This window comes from Typopeltis vanoorti, chromosome 24 (assembly GCF_054136105.1).
Source record: "Typopeltis vanoorti isolate ZY-2024b chromosome 24, IOZ_Tvanoo_1.0, whole genome shotgun sequence".
Classification (NCBI taxonomy): Eukaryota; Metazoa; Arthropoda; class Arachnida; order Uropygi; family Thelyphonidae; genus Typopeltis; species Typopeltis vanoorti.
In genome coordinates this window covers 74,873,327-74,900,623 of record NC_143572.1, presented here as the reverse complement: position 1 = coordinate 74,900,623, position 27,297 = coordinate 74,873,327, and the positions used below count along the sequence as shown (strand labels likewise).

The 27,297-nt window shown below is 34.9% G+C and overlaps 1 protein-coding gene across 8 annotated transcripts in view; it reads right to left on the bottom strand.

Moving 5' to 3' along the window:
- The window catches only part of ctrip (E3 ubiquitin-protein ligase ctrip), an 817,513-nt gene that overhangs the window by 210,324 nt on the left and 579,892 nt on the right, over positions 1–27,297 (bottom strand). For all 8 annotated transcript variants that reach the window (XM_090413730.1, XM_090413731.1, XM_090413729.1 and 5 more), the window contains 3 exons: positions 26,772–26,881; positions 11,666–11,866; positions 3,452–3,643 (listed from right to left, as the gene is read on the bottom strand). In XM_090413730.1, coding sequence (XP_090269856.1) covers positions 3,452–3,643; positions 11,666–11,866; positions 26,772–26,881 — 503 coding nt within the window. The remainder of the gene's footprint in view (positions 1–3,451; positions 3,644–11,665; positions 11,867–26,771; positions 26,882–27,297) is intronic.

Here is a 27,297-nt window from a genome sequence, read left to right as displayed (position 1 = left end):
CCTTCAGGTATCCTGACAACAACAGTTTACAGAAAACCCACTTTTACTGGATGTTACATTCTCAAACAATCTGCCCATCATCCTTATCAAAAAACAGGAATCATAAAATGTTTAATTCGACGAGCTAGAACTAATTGCTCAACTCCCCATGAATTACAGAGAGAACTTTCAACCATCAAACATCACATGAAGTTAAATGGCTTCTCCAAAAAAACTACACAACATCTGTTCGATTCCTACAATCCAATCCAGAACAACAAAGAATCAATACGTCAAGTTCAAATTCCATATATTTCTGGGATTTCAGAACCAATTTCAAGAATTCTGAATATGATTTAACAGCCACTTATATCCCTAATAACAAAATATCCACCTATTTCCCCTCTCCTAAAAGATAAATGCTCAACTATGTCTCTGCCTGGTGTGTATCAAGTTCCTTGTAACTGCAATCTGTCCTACTTTGGACAAACAGGATGCTCTATAGAAAAAAGAATTCAAGAACATCAATCATACATTCAGCACAACAAATCCGATCTGGATAGGCACAGCATGGGATAGAGACAAGCCACAACATTATCTGGTCCAAGACTCGCCTTCCACACAGATGTCACTATAAATTCGAACTCCTATTCAAAGAGAGTGCTGAGGCCTTACTTCGATGCCTTAACTTAAATCGAAATGACTGCATAACCTTGTCAAAAATATGCGAAAGTTTAATCCGAATAACACGCTAAAAGTTTTTTTTTTTTTTTTTTAATCGAGACCCTTAATTCTTACGTTAGTCTAATGTTATCTTTAATTGAATTTATAAATTAAGTCTGTTATATGAAATTGTGAATTAATACCTATAAGTTATTCATCACTCTGATGAAATTTACCTCTTTAATGCTTAGCAATGTAACATCACGCAGCTCTTTCTACTTTTGAATGATCAATTGCTTGTATTCCACCTTGTAAAAACTGTTTCTATCAAGCAACTGAGGATGTTGCCAAATATTTCAGACTGAAATATTTGGCAAACATTAAAACATTCTTGTGTTAATGTGTTTATAATTCTTAATGGCCTGGTAATTTCAGCCTGAAATATATGGAAAAGAATTCAGCCTGGAATAATAAAATCTTGTGATTACATAGTTCTAATATCTTATGGAAGTTGATTAATAGGAGTCCATATTGATAAACTAGACAGATTCTGAGAAAAATGTTTTAGATTGCTTAATTTTGTTATGAAGAACCGATAATCATGTATATTTATTCTTATTTAACATCTCTACTATTGATGCTAGTAGCATCTGTCAATCTGAGACCCCCCCCCCCCCATATCCTTCTCCTCCTCATACGTATTTGATGTCCAAGTGGCCTGTTATGTTCATATTAGGCATGGCTTATTGCAATGCAAAATTGCAACCACCTCGAAGATAAGGTGGTTAACCCTATGCCTGTTTATGTGTATGTTCATGGGGTCGGTTAGCCTGTTTTTCATCCCCCAGATGAAAAACCGACCTCTGTATGAGACTGGCTAATAGTCGAAAGAGACCAGATAAACGTTCCTCACGCCTTGGATGGGAATCGAACCCAGGTCTTTCTGACTAGAGGGCTTTGTCTATACCTACTGAGCTACAGAGCCCACCCCAATACAGTTACACAAAGTTGTCTTTCTGCCACAGTAAAACTGAGCTGATATTTATGCCACTAAGATCAATATTGCCAAATAAATAAAGGGATAGTTTTACTTTAAGCTTCTCAGTTGCTGATTTTTATGCAAATGTCTATTGAAATCAAGATGCAAATGTACGTTAAATCGACTATATTATCACAAATTTTAAATTAGCAGCGTTAATCCTGGATGTAAGAGTATATTCAGGCTTTGAATTAAACTCTGATCATTATATGGTATTGGCCAAAATTTGATTTAAACTAAAGTGGCTAAAAATAAAGTGGAAAATAACTATCAACTGAGTTACAAAATTTCTTTGTTGCATTACCTCCAATACTAGGCAGCAGTATTAGAAATGCACTGATTTTAAAATAGAAACCATACATGAATCACATGATATTGAAGAATATGAAAATCTGAAACAAATCCTGACAAAAAGCAGCAACAGAAAGTTTTGAATGAGGATTATGAAACTGGAACAAAGAAATGGATAATTTGAGAGAGAGAGTTACCAAAAGTGGCTGAATTCCAAGATATTAGAAGCAAAAATAGAATAAAAAAGAAATAGTGCAGTTGCAAACGAGAAGTACAGAAAAAACAGAGAGAGATGGAACAATTTAGGATTTATGACAAGAACTTATAACAGAATCTCCTCCTGGAAATTTTGTTATTAGGAAGAGTGCATGCTGACCATAACATCTCTATTCTAATACCACCTATCACATCGTTGTCAGTTTAAGTTTAAGCAGATGTTTAAAGAGAATGTCTAAGTGTTTCTATAATGCCCTTCCTTTTTTTTTCTTTGTTTATTTCTTTATTTTGTTATCATCTCATTTAAATTTAATTTATTTCAATTTAGTTTTATTTGTAATTTCATTTTATAATCATACTGGTGGCTGATGATGATAATGGGGCTCAGATCTGTAAAAAGGAATAACATTCCTTTGTTCTAGCTTCACCTTATGATAGTCCTTGTGCACTGATAATAACATGATTATTATTTATTCATGTTATAAATAATAATTGTTACTATGTCACAATGCCATTAAAAACTTGTTTCATAACATATTCATGCCCACTTAAAAGGAGTTTGCATATGTATGAGGACAAAACAATGTTTCTGTTTTTAAAGTGTACATTTCTAGTTTGTCAAAAATATGGGATTATAATTCTAGGAGGTTAAAATTAATGAAATCAATAACTATCCATTAGCCACTTAGGAAGTTTTCTTCCTTAGTTTGCTGAACCACTAAGATTCTTTGCTTCAAGTACCAACTTCTTCCATTCCTTTTTATCTTTTCAGTTTTCCAGTCCAGGATTCTCATCTTAGCTAAGTCTTTTTGGATGTTATCTTCCAAGTGTTGCAGCAGTTACCTATACATTGCTTTCTATCAGGCTTCATACTGAATGCTTGTTCAGCCATTCTCTCCTGCCCCATTCTTTCAACATGTCCAATCCATCTTAAACTGCAAGCTTTGATTTCATCAGCTAGAAGTGAGGATCTAGAGTTCATAAAGTTCTTGATTATGTCTTCTCCATTCACCTATTGTGTTATCTCTTACAGGTCCATAGTCTTTTCTGAGGATTTTATTTTCAAAGATCTGCAAAGCTTTTTTTTACATCTTGATCTGTTATGCTCCACATAAAATCATATAAAAGCCATTTAAGTAGTACCTGCTGCTAATTATTTTTTACAGTAATAAGTATAAAAGAAATAGAAATTTAATCTCTTTTTTTGGTATCAATTCACTAATCTTTTTGTTACATTAAAAATAATCAAAAACTGAATATTACCTTTAGTTGATGTGTATTAAAGAATTTGAGAGCACTAGTGCCTCGACCACCAACACTACCAGCACCAGGCAAATCATGTACTTTGACTGCAAACTGCTCAAGCTGACTAACACAGGCATTTAATTTTGATGTCAACATTATCAGAGGCAATGATTCCAACTGTGAAGGTTCAAAAGATGATAATTTGAATAGCTTAAAAAAATAAAAAATTAGATATTACAATATGGCAGCAATAACACAGTCAAGAAACTGCTTTTAAGAGATTAGGCATTAAAAGTGAAATCATGTTGATTTAATAGAAAAGAACAACAGGATTATGACAAACAATGTTTAAGTCTAATATTTCATACTGGGAAAATGCATTATCAAACAAATGCATTATCTCAAACAAAGCAACCTATATATTTGTGGTACAGAGGGATTTTGTTTTAGATGGAAATAGAATTATGGCTTTAAGTGTTGAGGAATCTAGAGTCCTGAATACTCTATCCCTTGGGCACTCATGTTTGATGGCCTTTCAGTGGTTGTATCTTTGTTACTTCCATTAACTTTCAAGTCTTATTAATACTTATTATGTACAAGGCTTTCCATTCTTATTGTAATATGAAGCCAATGATGAGTCTTTTTACTCCATGGAGGTCTGGTGTTAAAAATTATGCAGCAAAAGCACTTTTGAGTTTGTTGTGGAAAAGCATCTGCAAACAAGTGCTAATTCTTCAGCTCATGAAGTTCATCAATGCCATGGCAGTAAGAATTCCATTCTTTGCTTCAAAATTAGAATCCAGGATAAAACAGGGCAGCCTTTTTTTTTCTTCTTTCACATGACCTAAAGGAGCAGGATGCTCTAAATGTCAAAGGACTCTGAAAGTATAAGGGGGACTGGAAAGTAATCAATTTTTTTAACTACATTTTTAATATAAATTTTATTAAAGAACAAATTAACATTATTCAATTCTATAATCACCATCATTAATTATAACCTTATTCAAACGATCTACTAAGTTTAGAATTCCTTTTTTGAAAAAAGTTTTTTCTTTGGAGGCAAAAAATGATATCAAACTCCTTTGGACATCATCTTGAGAACGGAAGGTTTGCTGTGTTCTAAGGATATGAATAAGTGATAGTCACTAGGGGCAATATCCGGCGAATATGGAGGATGTGGTAGAAGTTCCCATCCTAACTGCCTAATTTTTTCTTGAGTCATTCTTGCAGAATGGGGTTTTGCATTATCTTGCTGCAAAATTACCTCTTTTCGATTGACAAGCGCAGGACGTTTGATTAACAATGCTTGATGTAGTCGCTCTAATTGTTCACAGTAGATGGCTGCTGTGATAGTCTTACCTTGTTCCATGAGTTCATAATGAATAATTCCATGAATATCCCACCAAATGCACAACAGAACCTTTTGTGGATGAAGTCCATCTTTAGGTGTTAGAATTGGAGTTTGATTTGGAGAAAGCAACTGCTGTTTTTTGCGTTTATTATTCTTAACAGCACCCATTTTTCGTCACCAGTTATGACTCGTTCCAAAAAGGGGTCATTTTGTTGTCTGGTCAACAATGAATTGCAAATCGCCAGTCTCTGTGCTTTGTTTTCTGACAGTTCATGCGCTACCCATAAACCCTGTTTAACACGTTCGCTGCCAACTACGAGTATACTCGTAGTTGGTATATGAGCTTCACAAGCCAACTATGAGTATACTCATATGTTGATTTAACGACCTATGTCAAACATGAGTTAACCCTTAGTATAATTAAGTTAATTTGGACCCTTGGATTCTGAATAAAGCGGAGGACACGTCTGGGGGCTTGATAGAAGGGAAATAATTTCAACTAAAATATAGTATATTATATATGTGCCTCAGAAGCCAACTACGAATATACTCATGTTGATTACCAACCTCCTATGCCAAGCGTGAGCTAATCCGTAGCATAACACGTAATTTGTAAATCAATTTAAAACTGATAAAATCAATAGAAATAATAAAATGAAATCAATAAAATAAAAACCAATTTATTCAAATTACGAATGATACACTTTAAAACAATTTTCCATGCACAATGGTGGTTTTTCCTGGCAAACAGGACAATAATAACAACATGTTTCGCGGCGTTGTTTGTTTCGTGTACACACTTGGCATGGCTTTGTCGGGCGATTCTTTTTTTCTGTAGGCGGCAAAATTTCCAAATAATGAAGATCCCGAATATTGCTGATATTCTGCGATGCTGTAAGCTCATCCATTCCAACAAAAACTGAGATAAATTGATCTCTAAATTTTAACACAGTCATTGCATTTCCAGTGATTATATTATAAAATTTATGCGCATTTTTAATGTATATATCAAAAATGCGTATTGCCAATTTCTTTGGCCATCTAATTGCATTTGTAAGGGGGAATAGTAAGAAAGCATTTGATCAGAAAGATCGATGCCTGACATACCCAAATTATAGTCCCTAACGATATTTGGTTTTAATTGAATTTTTCCATTCCGATTTTTTGCTTCAACCATTTCAAATTTGTGCATATATGAAATGGAAAGAACTTCCCTCTTATCCTTCCATTTGCGATGATGAATTCATTAAATTCATCATCGCTCATATTAGCATAAGCTCCTAATTCTTTATCAGCAAGTTTTCTTTTACTGGTTATGGCGAAACTGAAGGTTTTTTTTTTTTTTTTTTTAAGAGACTAGACACAATAAATACATTTGTCAGCACATGTAATATATGGGTGGGGGTGATACGAGATTACTTGTAGTTGGCGTATGAAACAAAATTCTGTCTGATAAGCCGGCTAAGAGATTACTCATAGTGACCTTGAAGACGCGAAAGTGCTTGGCGTGTGGGAACAAACTATGCCCGAGGAGCATGGCAGCGAATGTGTTAAGAACCTTGCCACTCTTACGTAAGTGCTCTTGGACAGTTGACCATGATGAATTAAGTTTCTCTGCTAATTCTTGTATGGTTTGTTTTGGATCTGATTCAACAAGTGTCTTAAGAGCATCGTCATCTAGAGTAAGAGGTCTTCCAGATCGAGGACGATCAGAAAGATCAAAATTTTTTTCTGCAAATCTCCCAAACCATTGCTGACATTTGTTAACCTTCAATACGTCTCCATAAGTTGAGCGAATGATTTTGGTAGCCTCGGTAGCATTCTTTCCTTGGTGAAACAAAACATCCTACAATGATGTAAATGGTGCTCTTCAACTTTAAAGTCCGCCATATTAAAAAAAAAAAAAAAAAAAAAAAAAAAAAAAAAAAAAAAAAAAAAAAAAACAGATTTTTTAAATAGAAAAGTAATGCTAATATTTAAATAAAAATCAAACAAAAATCAAAATAACATATAATTTATATGTTATTTAAGAAAAAACAATCAGCTAAAAATGACCTATTAAAAATAATCGATTACTTTCCGGCCCCCCTTATAATTAAATCTGAAATGTAAAATATATAGATTAAAATTCATGATTAATTATCTAAGTGGCCAAAAGGATAAAAATATATCAAAAATATATGCTTTGCTTTATTTCTATATTGCAAGATTATAACTGCATTGGACACGCTGCATCCATGTAATCATGTATGTATACATATGTTAAGGTTGGTACAGTGGTTAAAACAAACATTTTCGTGTTTGCTCTCTTGGTTCCCTGCTTTAAAAACAATAGAATAATGTGTGTCTAGTTTTTTTTTTTTTTCTTTTATGATAAGTTAAAGTATGGCTATAGACCTGTCTCAATTCCTCTCTAAAAGGTTGGGCTCTGCTCCCAGTTGGGGTCGTTACTATAGACAATTTCATATCCTTTATTAATAAGAACAATATCCTCCAGCACTGATTTAGTGTCCTAACTGGCATTGCAGAGTCAGTTTCACTTTCCTCTGTGTCTTCTTTGGACAGTTGCTCAGCTAGCTCTTCTGAATCTTCTGTTAAAAGATTCAGAAGCTCTTCACAACTCTCAAGGAGCTCATTTATACCAACAACTTCTATATCACCTAGTCCTGTTTCATTTGTTATCTCTGTCACATTCTCTTATTGATGCAAAAGATGATGATTTATGGTTTTTTATTGGTGCAAGGTCATACTCAATCATATCAAGTTGTATATAGGTAAGAAGGTAAGATAGTCACAAACAACCAAGCCCACAACGGGATTTGAACCCGGGGCCTGTTAGTTGGAGAACAGTTATGCTAACCAGGCCAGCTGACACAGTAGTGTCATGCTCTTGCGAATCCAGTCAGGCTAAAGCTTATGACAGATGCCATTCATACATGATTTTGACACTTCACTACATGCTGCTGGAGATTCCTATCATGATGCTGTATAACTTCCAGTAGTCTCTCAATGTCATATTAGAAGACACTTGAATAGCCTCAGCAATTCCCTTGAGTGTTGCCTGTAAGAAGCCTTGAAGGTGGATACTGCTCCTTGATCCATTGTTTGTAAAAGTGGGGTGTTTGGTGGAAGGTAGACAATCTTGACCTCTAGGCTACTGATATTCAAATCACTCAAATCTGGAGGGTTGCCAAGGGCATTGTCCAGCAGCAGCAAAACCTTGTGAGCAAATCTATTTTTCATAAATTACTCTTTACCAATGGGCAAAAATACAGCATGTACAGTCACTAAAAACTGTCTGCGTAACCCAGGCCTTTTTTTTAATTTTTTTTATTGGAATTGAAGAAGCCAAGAAACTGTGTTTTCACAATTCTCTTCAGAGCATGTGCTGTTTCTAAATGGTAAACTAACATAACCACACAACCAGCCATATGGATAAAATACACTCCTCATACACTTCTTATCCATCATATATTTCAATGTAATATCAATGGTATTACAATTTTAATATGCACTTTGCATCCATAGTAACCTTGACGTCTATAGACGTCAGGGCCAGTTAAGTGGTTAATCTGAAAGTTCCTGAATCATTGCCACCCAACAACAAAGTCAAATGGTCCTTGGCTGCCTTGAACTCAGGGACAGAACTTTTTTCACGAGCATCGAAGGTACTGTTGGGTCTAGACACCAGTGCATGCTTGTCAGTTTCAGTTCGCTTGTAGGTCTGGTTCGTGGTTAATGTAATTAGCTTTTTCTTGTCGCATTTTATTTTCATTTTTTTTTTTTTTTGTTTAATTATTTAAATTTTAGGCCATAGTTTGATCATTTAATATTATAGTTTTATTACCATGTTGGGACCATCTACGTCTAGGAAGTTGAGCAGAGTCATGGCTCATCACACCTTCCAATCGTGATCTATGAGAGGTGCAAAAGTGAAGGGGATGTAAAATGAGGTAGCATAAACTGAATCATACTTGGACATTTGTTTAATAATTTGTAAGTACTACTTTGGTTGAAAGCACTAGAATGGGAGAGATAAAATGTGATTTTATTTCTACACATACAAAAGGGATTTTATATGGATGTGTAGACACTTCCTGAGATAGCAAAGAACAAGTGCCTGCAAAGCCTGGAGCAAAACCTCAAAGCTAAAACACTGGAGGTCTGAGCATCAGAAGTTTAGGATACTCTGTGCATTGTGATCATATTTTTGTGAATTCACAATGCTGAATATCCTAAACTTCAGTGAAGTTTGTCAGTTAGCAGCAACTTTCTACTGACACCTTCACCACTAGATGGAGGCAAATATCTAGCAGGGAATTAATGCAGGTGAGGGTCAAGAAGAAGAAGTAAAGAACTATAGATCAATTAGTATTCTCTCTAATCTGTACAAAATTCTCACAAAAGTAATAACAAACAGATTAACCCCTCTTCTAGACTCAAATCAACCAGTAGAACAAACAGGATTCCATAAAGCCTTTAACACAATTGATCATATTCATGCAGTAAAACAAATAGAAAAAGCAGAAGAAAACCAATTGCCTCTCTGTTTAGCCTTCATTGATTATGAAAAAGTATTTGATTCTATCAAAACTAATGCAATAATCAAAGCACTCCAGAATCAGGGAGTTCCTGGAGAATATATGGACTTCCTCCAGACAAATGCCTCACTGCAACAATCCAGCTTTATATGAGTAGCAATAAAATATTAATTGAAAAAGGTGTCCGACAAGGAGACTATCACCCAAAATCTTTACAGTAGATCTTCAAGAAATATTTAATAATATAAACTGGACAAACCTTCGTTTTAAAAATTAATAACAGAAACTTAACACACCTAAGATATGCAGATGATATAATTTTTGCAAACACTCCAGAAGACCTTAATATAATGATAGAAGACCTATATCATGAAAGCAGTAAAGTCAGTCTAAAAATAAATAGAGAAAACTAATCATATTTAATCATTTTGTAACACCAAAATACAATAATAATAGAACACAATTTCTTGGAAAGAGTCTCTTAGAAACCGTTTCCTAATTTTACACCTTTGAGTAATTCAAATATACCAACCAAATATAGCATTCTCCTTCATTATTGTTTTCTAACATACAGTATCTTAAAACAAACACATTGTCCTCCACTCTGCACTAATTTACAATACAATACAATACAAAGTGTATTATTCTCATCACACATACATAATATTTATAAATATACAATTCAAGTATCACTATCATATTATCTGTTGGTTTTTACATTTATTTTTGGCTGATTATTTTGTTATAGACGAATAAAAATATTTTCCCTATATAAGTAGAGTAAGATACATTATCAGATAGTTTTCGTAGTTTATAAAATTGTTTAAAACAAGTTAGTGAGTTTTTACAATACAATTTTTTTCATTTATTTCCAATCTTTTAACCAAGGGTCAAGATTTGGTTACAATTAATTGATAAATTAAAGTATTCAAAGTTATCATACAATTAATTGCATTGGATCAATTAGGATGAGCACTGATGTGCTATGCACTCTTAAAACTTTTACTTCGATAAAAATGCAATCATATGATCAAACTGAAGTGAATTTTGTAGCGTGGGTTGCATAAGCCAGGACAGCATACCCAACGAAAATGGACATGCGACGCCACTATATATATATATATATATATATATATATATTATTGTTCATCTTTACTAGTAGAAAATATTATAAAAAATTAGTTTGAATGACTATATACTGAGACTGAAAACAAGGTTTAATATTAAGATATAACTAGTTTTGTTGCATGATTCAACTTCTTCAGGTATCACAGGCAAAGAATTATACAAAAAATGACAGAGACATAATAAAATTACATCAACAGATCAAGTATAAAAGACAATAGTGCATTTCAAAAACAGGAATGAGAGCTTGAGTTCTAAATTAAAGTTGACTACATGCGTGAGCTGTCACGGGTGCGCCAATACTGAACAGAGGCAATGTGTGCGTTATGTTTTATATACACACACACACTCAGACAAGACTGAGTACAATTAAAACAGTATGACAAAGTGGCACTAATTTGATCAACTGTTATTCTACTGATGTGACCTCTAGTAAAAAAAAACAAAAAAAAAAAAACATCAAAGCTATACCTATTTTTACATGACAAGAGAACAAATTCAATAATTTAACGTAACTGTTTGTTATGTTAAGGCTAAGATCCTTCTGCATTACTTCAATCTTGGTATCTTTTCTGGATCTGGCTCCCATCGATGAGACCATCAATAGAGGTCGAAGTTAATCCTTTCCCATAATGCATAACATCATACACCCACAAAAGGATGTGCAATTTGCATTACTGCATACTAAGACAATTAATGTGAAGTCATTAGCCTCAACATACAGTAGCCTAATCATGAAGATATTTCACATACAAACTTTGTTTGCTCACACTTGGATAAAGGATTAATTAAGAATATAATTTCTTGCCATTTTTCATTTAATTCATACTGTACATAGTTTGTGGTAGATCTGTTTTGGTCATCTATACAAGATCTAGAGAGGAAAAAAACAGATGGCATAAGGTCTGCCATATCAGGAATTTGGTGATGTAAATGTTTTTATTATAGGAGTAAATACAAGTGAGTAATTTATATTAAAAAAAAAAAAAGAAAGAAAGAAAAAGCTTCAATTGTTCTAAGCCAGCCATGGAGCTCAACTTCAGTCATTCAAGACATTTAGTATTAATTAGGAAGATCTTAAAAGCAAGTGCAAATTTTTAAATATTTCCTGCATAATCCAATCAAATTATATTAATTTGATTGGATTATGCAGGAAATATTGCATGCATAATTAAGATATTAAATTAAATATTACAAGATCAATATATAACTTACTGGGCTGCCCATGAAAACATGAAGAAAGGTACGCAGTCTGTCATCTCTTACATTTCCAAATTCACTGTTGCTTCCATTTGTTGCTGTCAGATAATTTAGAAGCTTTCTGACTAATCCACTATGAATCACTTCGAATGAAGATATATCACTATCTACAACTACAGTTCTGATTTCTTCTAATGCTTTTAGTCCACCATCATTCTATTCAGAGAGTAGAAAAAGGATATTAAAATGAAATATTTTAAATATTACTCCTTTTAAAGGTTATGAGCACTATCATATAATTTCATGCAGCAATAGACAGGAGCATTTGTTTTCAGCTGTTTTGCCCAAAAAAAAAAAAAAACCCGATATGCTATTATTACTACAACAACCACTGTTACCAATGACTAAAAATTATCACAAACTGAAATGAATTTTAATTTAAATTTATGTAATCTGTTTCATGTGTACAGTATGCTGCCAATATAGTATGTTACAGTGCGAGTTCATACACAACTGATCGTGTTAAGTTTACGAAATATTATCTTGTACATTTTGTAAACTCCAGTTAATTCTGAAACATCAGTTTTAAAAGTGAACTGAAGTTACAGAGACACAGGATTCCCTTTCAAGTATGGTCACAGAAACTTAAACCTTCCAGGGTAGAAGCCATAATGAGCATTAATTTACCAATGCTGAAGGACCTTTGTTATATTCAATCTCGTAACTTCTGTAGTTAAAGAACACATGATGAAAAATGATGAAATGAAACTCTTAACTGTTTGCTACTCAAACAGTTTTATGTACGAGGGCTGTTCAATAAGTAATAAGACTAATTTTACTGTCGCGAAACCACTCATCACAATATTAATTTCTGTGGAATAAAGAAATGTTGCTGTCTGTATTAACAAAAGAGGTTGATAGATGTCATATACGGGCTGATGTGCCACTGTCACATGACTAAACGCAAGCTTGTTTCGGCGCCTACGAGCCGCGACCAGTCGTTGAAATGGAAGCATCCTTGGAACAGCATTATGCGATTAAATTTTGTGTGTGTTTGCAGAAATAGGCATCAGACACTTTTAACATGATACGAAAAGCTTTCCACGATGAAGCAATGTCGAGGGCAAGTGTTTTTCGCTGGCATAAAACTTTTAAGGAAGGAAGGCAAAATGTGGAAGATCTTGAACGTGAGGGAAGACCTTCAACGTCCATCACATAGACAATGATCAACACAGCAGCGATTATCATCAAGGAGGATCGCAGAATTACAGTACGTCAGCTGCATGTTGTCCTGAATATTTCTGTGGGAAGTGTTCACTCAATCATGGCTGAACATTTGGGACTGAAACGTGTTTGCGCCCGATGGATTCCCAAACTCTTGACACCGGAGCAAATGCAGCATCAAGTGGATGTGTGCACAGAATGGAAAGAAAGACTGGAACAAGAAGGCGACAACTTCTTAAAATGCATCATTACAGTAAATGAAGCTTGGTTGTATCACTATGACCCACAATGAAACAACAAAGCAGTGAATGGAAGCATCCGTCTTCGCCTACCCCAAAGAAAGCAAAAAACTGTAAAATCGGCTGGTAAAGTTATGACCATAATGTTTTTTGACTACAAAGGCATTGTTTACCAACACGCTGTAGAACCCGGGAATACTGTAAACGGCTCATACTATGCAGATGTTTTATGGACAATGGTACAGCATGTCAAAAGGAAGCGTCCATTGCTGAAGAATGGCTTCTTATTGCACCACGATAATGCAAGGCCACATATTGCTGGTTTTGTAGTGGAAGTTTTGCAGAAGAACAACATAGATATCCTACCACACCCTCCATACAGTCCTGATCTCGCACCGTGCGATTTCTGGCTGTTTCCTCAACTCAAGAAACCACTAAGAGGTCGCCATTTCGAAAGCAACAAAGCATGTGTAAACTGCTGAGGTGGTTTTGAAAGAACTCTCAAAAAAAGGACTTTCACATGTGTTTAAGAAGTGGATGCAACGTTGGGACAAATGCATCGCATCTCACGGTAGTTACTCCGAAAGAGACCATGTAAATGATGACGATTAAAGGTAATCAGTTTTCTGTATAAATATAGTCTTATAACTTATTGAACAGCCTACGTACAATTGGATATATACAAGATATATACTATCTTGACATTTTTTATATAAAAAAAAAAAAAACACTCAGAGAACCAGACTGGATCATAAAGATAAAACAAGATTAAACAACAAAGGTATGACAGCATACAGTGAACTATCTAACACAGTCCAGGTCTGTATCCCTGAGATTCTTGTTGAACTTAGTGAGTGTGCAAAGCATTTCTGAAATTTCTTAGAATTCCTGACAAAACAGTTATGGTCAGTGTACAGCATTTATGTTTTTTGCAAAACCATACTTATGTTTGTTCTTTCTTTTCCACTTGTTTTGATATGTGGATCTCTCTCTCTCTCTGAAGAATACATTAATTAATTCAGCCAGAGGCATGCCAGGATGGTGACTGCATGATGGATTCAGGAAGTTAAAGTGGTAGTCAAGGGAAAGAAGGAAGTGTATCAAATGTTCCTGGTTAGTAAATCAGCTTACTAAGCTGACTCTTGAAGCTATTGAAAAAGTTTAGAAACTGAGGAAATAGTACTGCAAAAGGAATCAGAGAAGATAAAGGTGGCATGAAAACTAAAGATAATCTAGATGTTTGGAGTAATTACTTTCAAAGATTGCTAAAGGAAACAATCAGTGATACCATGATATTAGAAAACATTCAAGAGGAATACAGACCGCATAAAAATTTTATTGTCTACCGCACCATTGTTATATTTTAACTTCAGATATTATTTTGTATTTTATATTCAACTGCGCCTTTGTTATCCTTACATGTGCTGCAATCCCTGCACCTTGTACCTCACTTACCTCTATCTACTTTATTCTAATAAAACTATAATCTGCCTAAAGTAGATCATTCTATTAATCCCCTTTAATTCTTTTCCATGTTCCCACGGCTAGTGAACAAATTTCTTTAGGTTATTAGCATATCCACGATATACAGGTCACCAATTCTCACACTAAACAATCAGAAAAATTTATTTGATTACCAATGCGCCATTCTAATTGCTATTTAAAGTTCTCAGAATTAAGGTATGGAACACAGGAAAGATCATAATTAAATTACACGAATTTCTATAGCTAGTCATGACAATTCTAAATCCAATGTGCACGCAGGTTTGCTAGTTTTTTTTTTTTTTTTTTTTTTTTTAGAGATAGTGCATTGGCAATAGATCAGGCAAGGTAGTTAAATGAACAAAACATTTTATTTTAAGCTAGTAAGAAAGTACAATACATACATCTAAGGGGAGAGGAAGTCTCTCTCTCAGCCCATTTAAGCACACAGTAGCTACAACATACAATTTAGAACTTTGCACATAACAATTACTCATTCCTATCACAATGCTACCCTATCTATAATAAGCTTGTAGTTATTTCCTAAGTTACATCTTAACTTAATTCCTTTCATTATATGTACAAATTTACAATCAATTAACACTTCTGTAACCATAACTCAATATTTAACATTTCACTAACAAATACCTGTAAGTACCTTCATTATACGTATTAATTCCAATTGTATTATTCATAAACATTAACAAAATGTGCTTACTTACAGTAACCTTTTACAGTCAATTCAGTCAATTGTACAATTGACTGAATTGTGTATGAATTCATGCAAAATCTCACAACGTCTTCATCACAGGTTATGATTGTTGCTTAGACGATATGGTGGTTCTTGCTCTGGGAATTGCTGGACAAGGTCAGAGTGATTCTCCCGTCAGTACTGCCACTGCGATTTCCCATCAGTAACTCGAAAGGAACTGCCAAAGTCTCTGCTATGACTGTGAGTAGTAGCACTCTCCTAGCAAGTCCATGCTTTCAAACAGGAGCTCCACTGCCTTAGTATCACCACTTTGGGTCTGCCTCCCACTGACGAGACCTCAATAAAGGTCAAAACCAGTCTGGGTAGTGGCCCTTCCCTTAATGCATAGCAGTATACATTTCCACAAGGAGATGTGCTTTACATTATGGGAGATACTGAGACAAGGAGTAATGAGAGCTTGGTCCACCTTTGCTCTGAGTTGCCAAGGGATGTACCACCTTACCTCAGTCCTGAAGATATTTTCAGGCGCAAACTTTGTTTGCTTACACTTGGATAATGGATTAAACTAAACTTATTATAGTCTAACCAAGTGCAAAATAAACTTCCTACAGTTATATGGTGTAAATGGGACATTATGTCACACAGTACTTAATCTATATTTGAGTTGTAACTCAGCAATTAGAATTGAATAAAGTATACAGGATGAATGTTTGATGTTGAATCAGGTATGAGACAAAGGTGTTCATTATTGGCACTGTATTCATCATCTATATGGATCACATTATGAAGTGTTGATGCACTTGAAATCAAAATTGGATGTGTTAATCTCAGCTGTTTATTATATAGATGTTATACTTCTAAATACAACTAGTACATGTCTGCTGGAGTCCCTGACTAAATTGAATAACTGGTGTGATGGTATGAAAATCAGCAATAAAAAGACAATGAAATTAGGTAGAAACATCGAAAATATCAACAGAATCCTGGAGAACCTACAGAACAAATATAATATTTCAGCTATTTAGGCATAATTTTTAATGAACATAGCAAATTAAATATGGAAATAGATAACAGAATTAGCAAAGCTGGTATAGCAGGAAGACAACCAAATAAATTTATATGGAATAAGTGAAAAATTAGTCAAAACACTGAACTAGCTGTAAAGACAGTATTGTGGTCTTCATATCATCACACCAGTTATTCAATTTAGTCAGGGACTCCAGCAGACATGTACTAGTTGTATTTAGAAGTATAACAAACATCTGAGATTACATCTCCAATTTTGATTTCAGGTGCCAGGGTTCTAGAAATCAACTCACCATAGGCAAGTTATCTGAGAAACTGGCAAGTGATTTCCAGCTTCATTCTAAACTAATAATAGCAATCAATAACAGGTTCAAGGACACGCCTCCAATCGCACATGTGCTTGACCTGACCTAACTTCTGCCCAGAGAGAAAAAGGAAATCAACTTCACAAACTACTTGAAATAAAATGCCAAAATGGAGACAACAGTTGGGTCATCCACTACAAACAAGTTAAATCAGTGCAAAAAAAAGTGACGCCACTAGTAGCCACCCTGGAGTACAGTATGCAGGCACTGCATAGGAAATGTGCAAGACACTCACAGTCAAATATATGCCTCAAAGAGCCTTGCAAATCCACTTCACTAACATCCATGGCCACAATAAACCTCAATAGTGTCAACTACCATCTCCAGTCTAACAAACTACACCTTACTCCTTTTGGCAGAAACTCAAATTTCACCTCCCCCAAGCACTATTCTTCTCAACCTTCCAAACACAATCTTTAACTCCTTTCGACCCAAGTATGGCATCTGCGCACATTGACACTGACATATCTTGCCAGAGAGCACCCAACTTTAACCTTCTTTGGTTGAAAATCTCCTTCTCCTACCCAGTCAAATTCATTTACTGTCTCTATCATTCCCCAAATGCCACCAACCACTCTGAGCTCTTTAATTTCCTCTCCTTAAAAATTGATTTTCTCCAGTCACACTTCCCTAATAGGAAAATCATCCTCCTAGAAGATTTTAATGTCCACAACACCAACTGGCTTTCCTCCTCCAGTTGTATAGATCAAGTAGGCAGAGATTCTGAAACATTTGCCATCACCAACAACCTTACACATTGTTCACATGCCAACCAGAAAACCAGATATGCTGAATCACTCCCCAAACATCCTCACCAATGACCTTTTCAAATACACGATGAATGCAGTGAATTCCAACCACAATCTTGTGCTCATCTCCTCCCCAATGCAACAATGCTTACACAGCAACTCTTATACAAGAGTAATTTGGCATTATAACAGTGCAAATGGGACAGTCTCTGTGACTTCTATGCCTCAATCCCATAGTTGCACTATTGCTTCCAGCCTTCGAACTCAAGCATATAAAAACCAAAGTAATCCCTACTGGCATGGAAACATACATTCATCACATAACCTTGAACTGCCATTCTCTAACTAAACCCTGTTTTTCCAAAAGATATGCCAAGGCAGTACAAATGAAAAATCAAGCATACAATAACTAGCTCACATCAAGAACTCCATCCTCCTTTAGTGCTTATACTCAAGCCTGAAACAGATGCAAGAAAACTATCAATGCTTCCAAAACAGAGTTTGAAAGAGCAAAAAAGCAGGAAACTTGCAACCTGTGCAAATGGCAGACGATCAGCCTTTTGGTCTCTTGCCAAAGCAATTGGTTGTAACTTTTGCCCAACACTATTCCCACCCATATCATACCCAAATAGCTCAATTACATCATCACCCAGAGAAAAATTCCCATCTCCTGGCATTCTGCTTTGCTTCCAATGCACGCATAACTGACAATGGTAAATTCCTCCCAGATACCCAACATATAATGCCCTCTATATTCTTTTGCCAGAAAGAGATCAGAAAAATATTGTCTAAATTAGACACACAAGTCTCCTGGCCCTGATGGCTTGTGCACCGGAACTGAATCCTATGCCGCCTATATATAGTCTCTTACTCCACTGGAATCTATCCCACAGTCTGGAAATTAGCCTATATCCAACCCATTCCCAGAAGGGGACAAATCACTGCCATCTGACTATGGCCCTATTTCACTTACTTCGGTCCTGTCTAAAGTAATGGAGAAAACCATCAATTCCCAACTGCTACACTACCTCGATTGCACCCAGTCCATAAACAACCACCAGTACGGATTCCATTGCTGCCGATCAACAGGAAATCTACTCACATATCACCCATCTCTGGACAAATGCCATAAGTTTGGTGAATCTCAAGTGGTTGCACTTGATATTTCCAAAGCCTTTGACCGTGATTGGCACAAAGGCTTACTAAGTAAACTTCCATCATTTGGTCTGTCTCAGGACTGACTCAGGAACAAATATACTAAGTAAACTTCCATCATTTGGTCTGTCTCAGGAACTGTCTGGACATACACTATGTGTGATGGTAGACAGTTCCTTATCCTCTCACCATTCAGTTTATGGCAGGGTTCCACAAGGTTCTGTCCTCTCACCAACCCTCTTCCTTCTATATACCAATGACCTACTTCAGTTGACCAGCAACCTAATACACAGTTTTGCAGATGACAGCACAGTGCACTCCATTTCATTTGATAAACCTTACTCTGCACAACTCACCTCAACCTACAGAACATCAACCACCACTGTCATCAATTCTGATCTCCAAGCCATCCTCCGGTTCTGTCTATTTCTCACCGAATTGTATTCGTCATATAAATTACCGTATATTCCAGCATATAAGTTGACTTTTCAGCATTGAAAAAAAGTACTAATTTTTTTAGGTCGACTTATACGCCGGGTCAAAAATTGACTGCTTTTCAAGAAAAAACTAGTATGTATCATACTCTGTTAAATTTATTAGCAATATACAAAAAGGGTAAATAAGTAAAAATATTTCAACTTATATCAAATTTATTTACAGAAAAAATTATTTACATGTTATATAATTATTTATTTATTTACAACAGAAAATAGGTAGGTAACTACATAATTAAAATTTAATTTTCACTGTCTGAATGTATAAAAAGTTCATCATACTCTGGTTCTGTAATTTCTTCCAGTATATCGTCATATAAATTGTATTTGTTTTCTCAATCAGATTTAGCATCAATTTTGTCATTATTGTAAACAAAATCATCTTCTGAGCCATCTAATTTGTTAGATATAGCACATTTTTTAAAAGATTTTATTACTGTATCTGGTTTTATTTCATACCATGCTTTTGCTACCCATTCACACATAGTCACCAAAGATGCATGTCGCATTTGTCCTCCTTTTGTGTAACTTTTCTCTCCTTCTTGCATCCACGCATTCCACTGTTTTCGTAAACTGTCTTTAAATGGCTTGTTTAAACAACCAACGATTGCATTAGTGAAGTTAACCCACTTGGAATCACTGCCATATTGGTATTATTCTCTCTTAATAAAGATTTTGTGCTCTCCGTTAAATGGGATTTGAACATGTCCCACACTAAAAGACTGTTTGGATTTTTTAATGCACCTTGTCGTGTATTCCAAATATTTTTTTTTATCCACAGCTTAACTCCTGCTTCGTCCAGCCAACCATTCTCATGAAAATGAACAAAAACATTTCTTGGAATTTTGATCTTTGGCATTGTTTTTCTTTTAAAAATTATCATAGGTTTTAAATTAGTACCATCAGCCATACAGGCAAGTACAACTGTGAAACGGCTTTTTTCATGTCCAGTTGTTTTTAAAGAAATAGTTTTACTTCTTTTCAATTCTACTGTTCTATTCCAGATCATGTCAAACATAACTAGAGTTTCATCCATATTTCCAATTTGAGACAATAAATAATTTGTTTGCTTTCTTTTAGGAATTATAAATCTTTGAAAACTTAATAACTTATCATCCAAATCCTTTGGCAGCTTCTGTGCGATTTTCGTTTTTAGTCGAAGCATTAAATTTTTCCTTTCCATAAACCAGCTACACCAACTCACTGTAGCTTTGAAGTTTTCGCTGTCCCTTTTATTTGCTTTGCCCCACTTCAAAGCAAATAAATGAATATTATTTCTCGTTATAATGAGTCCATTTTGGCGATTTTCTCGAACCTAATCTGTAACATTATTTTCCAGAATAGGCCACTTACAAATTCCTTTCTGTAATGCACACTCATTTTTTGGGATTTTCATTATTAAAGTTTCATTTTTTCTCCAATCGTGCACTTGTTTTTCATTTACTCAGAACTGACGTGCAGCAACACAGTTAGTATTTTCTTTTGCAAATTTTATCACTTTGCACTTAAAACTTGCGTCATATTTCATTCTTTCACAAGGGGTCATTGCACTTTAGTTCACTATTGGTCAACTGGTCAATACAAAAAAGAAATTTTTCGAGTCGACTTATACGACGAGTATACCATAAAAACTCGAATTCAAAAAATTCCAATACCGACTTATAAGCTGGAATATACAGTATTTTTGACAACACTCAAATTTGCAGACAAGATGAGATTTCTCTTCTTGGAATCACCCTAATACAGAGTCTCTCCTGGCATAAAAACATCACAACCACTGCATTGTAAAATTCAATGCAATGAAATTTTGCTAAGATTTTCCGACATCGATTTTTACAGAGGTCATAAATCAAATGGAAAGAACAAAATTGTACATTACTGTATTTTAAAGGATAAATGCTGATTGTAAACTTGTAAAGGTAACTAACAAAATGAATGACATAGAATTTGTTCATGAATTATAAAATATTATAAAGATTAAAATTGTACATTACATTGAGTTGATATTAAGTGTTGATGTAACGGAATCTTAAAAGTATTTCTGCCTCAGAGTTAAAGAGGATTAGACAAGATTATGTTGGCGACTTGAAAGTGAACAAAGGTATTGAAGGTCATTCAGATGTGGAGATTTCGCTGCCAAAACTGAAGGTTAAGACTCGAGGATCTCCGACCCTAAAACAAGGAACTTCGGAATTGTATAATTGAGGTCTTGAGAACCTCTAAAAAGAGGGGGGAATTTTTCGTCTTGCTGCAGCTCATTGTTCCACTCGGACTTCCAAGATTTCATTGAATTGTGACCACCTAGGCACGGGGAAAACCAGGAGAGGCGGATTATTCTACGGAGATGTATTTTCAGTAACGGAATGTGCCACATGCAACCAGATACATGGCACCTACAGTAAATCCAGAACCGACAGTGATTAATGCCACAATTACCAGAAGAGGACTACACCAGGACAACTGCCAAAAGTCAATCAGTGAGGGCTAGTATTTAGGACGGAGGAAAGCAGTCGGCAGGACCGCCACAAAATCTTCAAAGCTGGTAGGACTGTATATGTTTCGGCGAATTTGTGAGTAGATTCTATTACATTGACATAATAGAATGAAATAGAGGTAATGATTAAGAATTGTATGTCTGCTGAATGTAGCTTTGTTAAAATAGTTGTATAAATCGCTATAAGAAATAATTGAGGCTGAGAATTAGCTAGTACATATATTGAGAAGAATGTTAGCCAAAGATATAGATTGTAACAGTAATTGCCTAGATTTTGGAGAATAACTTGTTCTCCAAAATCTAGGCAATTGTGAATAGCTGGTCTATATTGTAAGGTTACAATTTGAGTTCAAAATAGGCATCAGAGAGAAATTATTCAATTGTATATTAGATTGTATAGTTGCTTAAGAAAAAATAAACATGTTTTTTTTTTGTTTGCTTAAAACTATTGCCTGATCTCTGATCAATGCACTGTCTCACAAAAATAAGAGAACCCGTGTGCTTAATTTCGAAAAATTGCCATGACTGACTATTTAAGTAATTATTTTAGAAAGTAATCTATTCTATAAGTGTTATAACTTGAAATAAAATTAATTCAGGGTGGTGCAGTCGAAAAACAATATAAATTTCTCTTCAGTTACTTAGCGTGGGAGATAGTTTACTGTAACTGTGACTTGCCTATTCCAGAGGCCTTCTCACCAACAGCGCTAACACTTGTGGAAAGCAAGCAGGGAGTAAGTTAATCAGATTAGATTAGATTAGAATAAGGTAAAGGGTACTTAACAGAGTTTGAAGGTAAAGTAGACTTAGGAAGGATAATGACAAAAGCGTAAAAATAACACAAATTCTACATCTATTCACATAGAAGTAGAGAAAATTAAAATAACTGACAAAATTATATTACAGCATCCTCAGTTTCTAAAAAACTAGAATTTCCCTTTCGCTCAAGACATTACTTCACATCCAAACAGCTGTTAACCTTATACAAATCACAAATCAGCCCAGCTATTGACTACTCTTCTCACATTTGGAGTGGCCCTAAGAGCTCCCACAACATGCTTGACTTGATACAAAGGAGTGCAATTAAATTGATTATTGACTCATCTCTTACCAACTCACTCCTCCCACTTTTGCACAGATCTCGGACCAATTTTTCCATGGCAAATGTTCATCTGAAATAGTATCAATAATTCCCCCACTCAGTACAAGTCTGTTAGAACACATGCAGCTGCCACTAAGCATCGCTTCACAAGTACACCTTGAAACCCACAGAACAAGTTTCTTTTCCTCCTCCTTCATCCGTGCTAGAACTAGAAACCCTTACAGTTTACTATAAGGAAAACCAACTGAAACCAAATTCCAGTAAAACTCAAATGTGTCTGTGTCTTTTCCATCTCAATAATAGGGAGGCATATATATAATAGGGACCCATATATAAAAAAGGAAATAAAACTGCATATGAGAATTACAGAAGTATTTCCCTACTGAGTGTTCCTGGCAAGATCTATGCAAGTATACTTGAGAAACGGTTGAGAAGAATTGTGGAAGAAAAGCTTGGTGAAGAACAAGCTGGATTCAGGCCAAATAGAGGCTATCAGGATCAGATCTTCACTTTACGACAAATAGTCGAGAAAGCATGGGAATATAACAAAGATCTGTATTTAAGTTTTGTCGATCTGGAAAAGGCATATGACAAGGTGCCAAGAGAGAAGCTATTCAATACGCTGCAGTTATATGGTGTCAATGGGGCATTATATCATTATGTCTTTATTTGAGTTGTAAGTCAGCAGTTAGAATTGAAGGAAGTACAGGAAGATGGTTTAATGTTAAATCTGGTGTGAGACAAGGATGTACATTATCCCCTCTGTTATTCATTATCTATATGGATCACATTATGAAGGAAAGTGGTATTAAACATGATATCAAAATTGGAGATGTTAATGTCAGCTCTTTGCTTTATGCGGATGATGTTATACTTCTAAATAAATCCGCTACACGCCTGCAAGATTCTCTGACTAAATTGAATAGCTGTTGTAATAGATAGCAATAAAAAGACAAAGACAATGAAAATAGGAAGAATTATTGAAAATGTCAACTGTGTTGTGAATGGAGAACCTGTGGAACAAGTAAAACATTTCAGCTATTTAGGCACGATTTTTACTGAAGATGGTAAATTAAATATAGAAATAGACAACAGAATCATCAAAGCTGGTATGGTGGGAAGTCAACTGAATAAATTCATATGGAATAAGAGAGAAATTAGTCGGAACACTAAATTAGCTGTATACAAGACAGTGTTCAAACCAGTTTTAACTAATGGATCTGAGAGCTGGGTCAGAAGTAAAACACTTGACCAAAGACTAGAGACCACAGATATGAGAGTCCTGAGAAAGATTATAGGCGTGAACAGATGGCATCAATGGCAGTATCATATTAAAAACGAGGATATTAGGAAAGAACTTGACACTGTCAGCATCCAGGAATGTGTTAGCAGAGCTAATCTCAGATGGTATGGTCACTTAAACAGAATGGGCGAGGAAAGATTAGCAAAACAAGTGTTCTCTGCCAGGTTGGCAGCAAAATGACCCAGAGGAAGACCAAGATATAGGTGGATTGATACGGTACAAAGTGCTTTAGACGATAGAAATATAAGATCTGATAATGTTGGAGTCTTGACAAGTAACAGACTGATTTGGAGGAAAATTGTAGATAGGAAATTAATAATGGAGTAATTATTTTTCATGTAGTACTATCATATCCTGTACATCCCTTGAGGGTACATGGCAGTAATTTGATGATGATGATAATAGGGAGGCAAGGAGAAAGTTGAATATAGAATGGAATGGTGTGAAATTGGTCAACTATCGAAATCCAAGTTACCTAGGTGTTACACTAGATAGGACTTTAAATTATAAGCAACGCATAGAGAAGACAGCAGCTAAAATTCAAATGTAATAATATCCTGCGCCGATTAACAATATCTCGATGGGATGCAAGTCCACAAGTACCGCACACCTCTGCTCTGACACTTTGCTTTTCAACAGCCACATATGCTAGCCCTGTTTGGGAAAGATCATCACATGTCAAAATTATTGACAAGGTTCTTAATGAAACACGTCGGCACATTACCGGCTGCCTTAAGCCTACAAAAATTGACCACGTATACTCATTGTCTGGTATTGCACCTCATCATATCAGAAGAATAACACAGAGTAGATATGAGCGGAAACAACTAAATGACGAATGGCATCCTTTGTATGGACATATTGCAGTAAATAGCAGGCTAAACTCAAGGAAATGTTTTATTCACTCAGTGGAACCGTTGGTTGATTCCATAAAAGCCACAAGATCAATAATGTGGCAAGAACGATCTCCAGAGGCTCTGAACTTAAAGGAATCTTTTCCTTCCACCTTACATCTAGACTGGCAAAGATAGAAGACATTCAATAGACTTTGTTCTAGAATGGGCAGATCAAAGCAGAATATGGTCAGATGGGGCTACACAGACAATAACAGTTGCTCATGTGGTGAAACACAAACCATGGATCATCTGAAATGCTGCTTAATAGATATTAATAATATATGTACCCTAGAATATTTAATGCAGTGTAATGAAACAGCTTTAAATTATAATAATATGCTTTTAATCATTTATATGTATGATCTTACATTTTCTGTAGTTCACACATGAAATAAGTAAATAAATAAATGTACTATAGGTGGTTCACCCAACCTCTCGTGTACGGATTCAACATAAAAACTCACAAATAACTGACTTCCAAGTTTTAGTGATCAAGATGTGGATGCATAGATTACGTGGCTTACTTTTGAGCCCCCCCCCCTCCTGTAACTAAGAGTATAATACATTTTTACAACCACCTATGTGTGGGACTGTGCAATGCTGAACAAAATATAATAAAACACTTTCTAGAAATACAAATGTCATTTAATTAATGCAGTACAGGTATCCCTTAATTGATGTGATTAATTAATCCTTCAATGTTACTGAGTATATCAAAATCACGTTAATCAAATATCATAACCAATGGTAAAAATTACAATTCGTCCATGATCGATTACTGTATTAATAATTCGTTTTATATGGTACTCTTTTAGGAAAGATAAAAAATGAATGCAAACTAAATGTTTAATAAATGCTGATCCAACATTAGTTATTGCAATTATTTATCAAAAAAAAGTTATCAAGAGTTGTTTGAACAGTTTAGTTTTTTTTCTTATCAGCATATATTCTATGATAACAATCAAAATGAATCTCTGGACCTCTGCAAACAAGCATTCTTCAATTAACATCTAGATCCACATCCATTACTTGCTTCTTAAGCGGTTCTAAAATGTGAAACATTCCATCCAGTTCTTTGATTGTTATCTCCTTTGGAACCTCATCTTTGCATTCCATTTGTTCGTTGTGTTCATATGTGCATTGTTGTTGTTCAATTTCAAGAAGATTGTTGTCAATGAAATCTTTTGAAATTGAATCCAATAATTTTTTAGTATCTTCTGTATCAACACCATCAAAACCAAGGTCTTCACCAAATGAAATGATTTCTTCAACAACGTTGTTCACAGGATTTTGAAAACCACCTAAGTCATTAGCAGATTCTGGCAAAAGGTTTTTCTAAACAGCTCTCATGCAGCTAGAAGACACTTGCTCCCACGAGTCACGAATGTTTTCAAGTTGTGTGTTTAATGTTAAAAATTTTCCAAAATTCTTGGAGCGTAATCGCATTTTCTCCCATTGTTATTTCTAGCTTTTGAGAATGTCTTTTTAAGAAAATGGGCTTTGAAAGTTGAAATGATGCCCATGTCCATGGGTTGTGGCAATGATGTTGTATTTGCTGAAAAAAATAAAACTTTCACATTCTCAAACAGATCATTAAGAGAATTTGGAGGACCAGGTGTGTTATCATCATACTCATGACTTTCTTTCTCTCGGCCAAGAAACACTCCTTGAGGCTTGCATATTTTTGCATTTAAATTTAAAGGTGCGTTAATTAAAACTCTTGCCACATATATAAAGGGATTTTCGCAATTAATTTCACTGAGTTAATCAAATCCTGTGTTAAGCAAGGGATACCTGTACATATAACTGATCAATAACTAAAATCTAATATAATCAGCCAAATGAGAATATATATTTAATCTAGAAATAATTAAAATTACCAGTGACTCTAACTGTGTAAGAGCTGCAGTAAGTCTGTTCAGCACATTCATAGCTGGGTGAGAATTTCCTTGATGTTCCACACTGAAGTAATTTTCTTCAAATTTTTGAGCTAAGAATCCCAAACTGTTTGTTAATATCAAACTACAAATATATCAATATGTAAAACTAAACAGACAAGCAACAATATACTAGAATAACATATTACTGCCAAAAAATCCACTTAATAAAAACAAGTTACCAAAATGACAGACTGGAAGTTGACATTTTTTGAAATTCCAATTAAATCCTGTGGTCATGTATTCTACCAGTCTATGGATCTGTTGGGTGGTGCTGTGATTTTGACGGAAGCCAAATTGTTCTTGTGGAATGATATTTAGTTGGTTGACATGATCTTGGAGTCTGATGAGGATGATTTTCACTGCTATTTTCCCTAAGTTGGATAGCAGGCTGATGGGACAGTAATTTTCAGGTAGGTGTGGGTCTTTGCCTGGTTTGTGAATTGGGATGATGTCAACTATTTTCCAT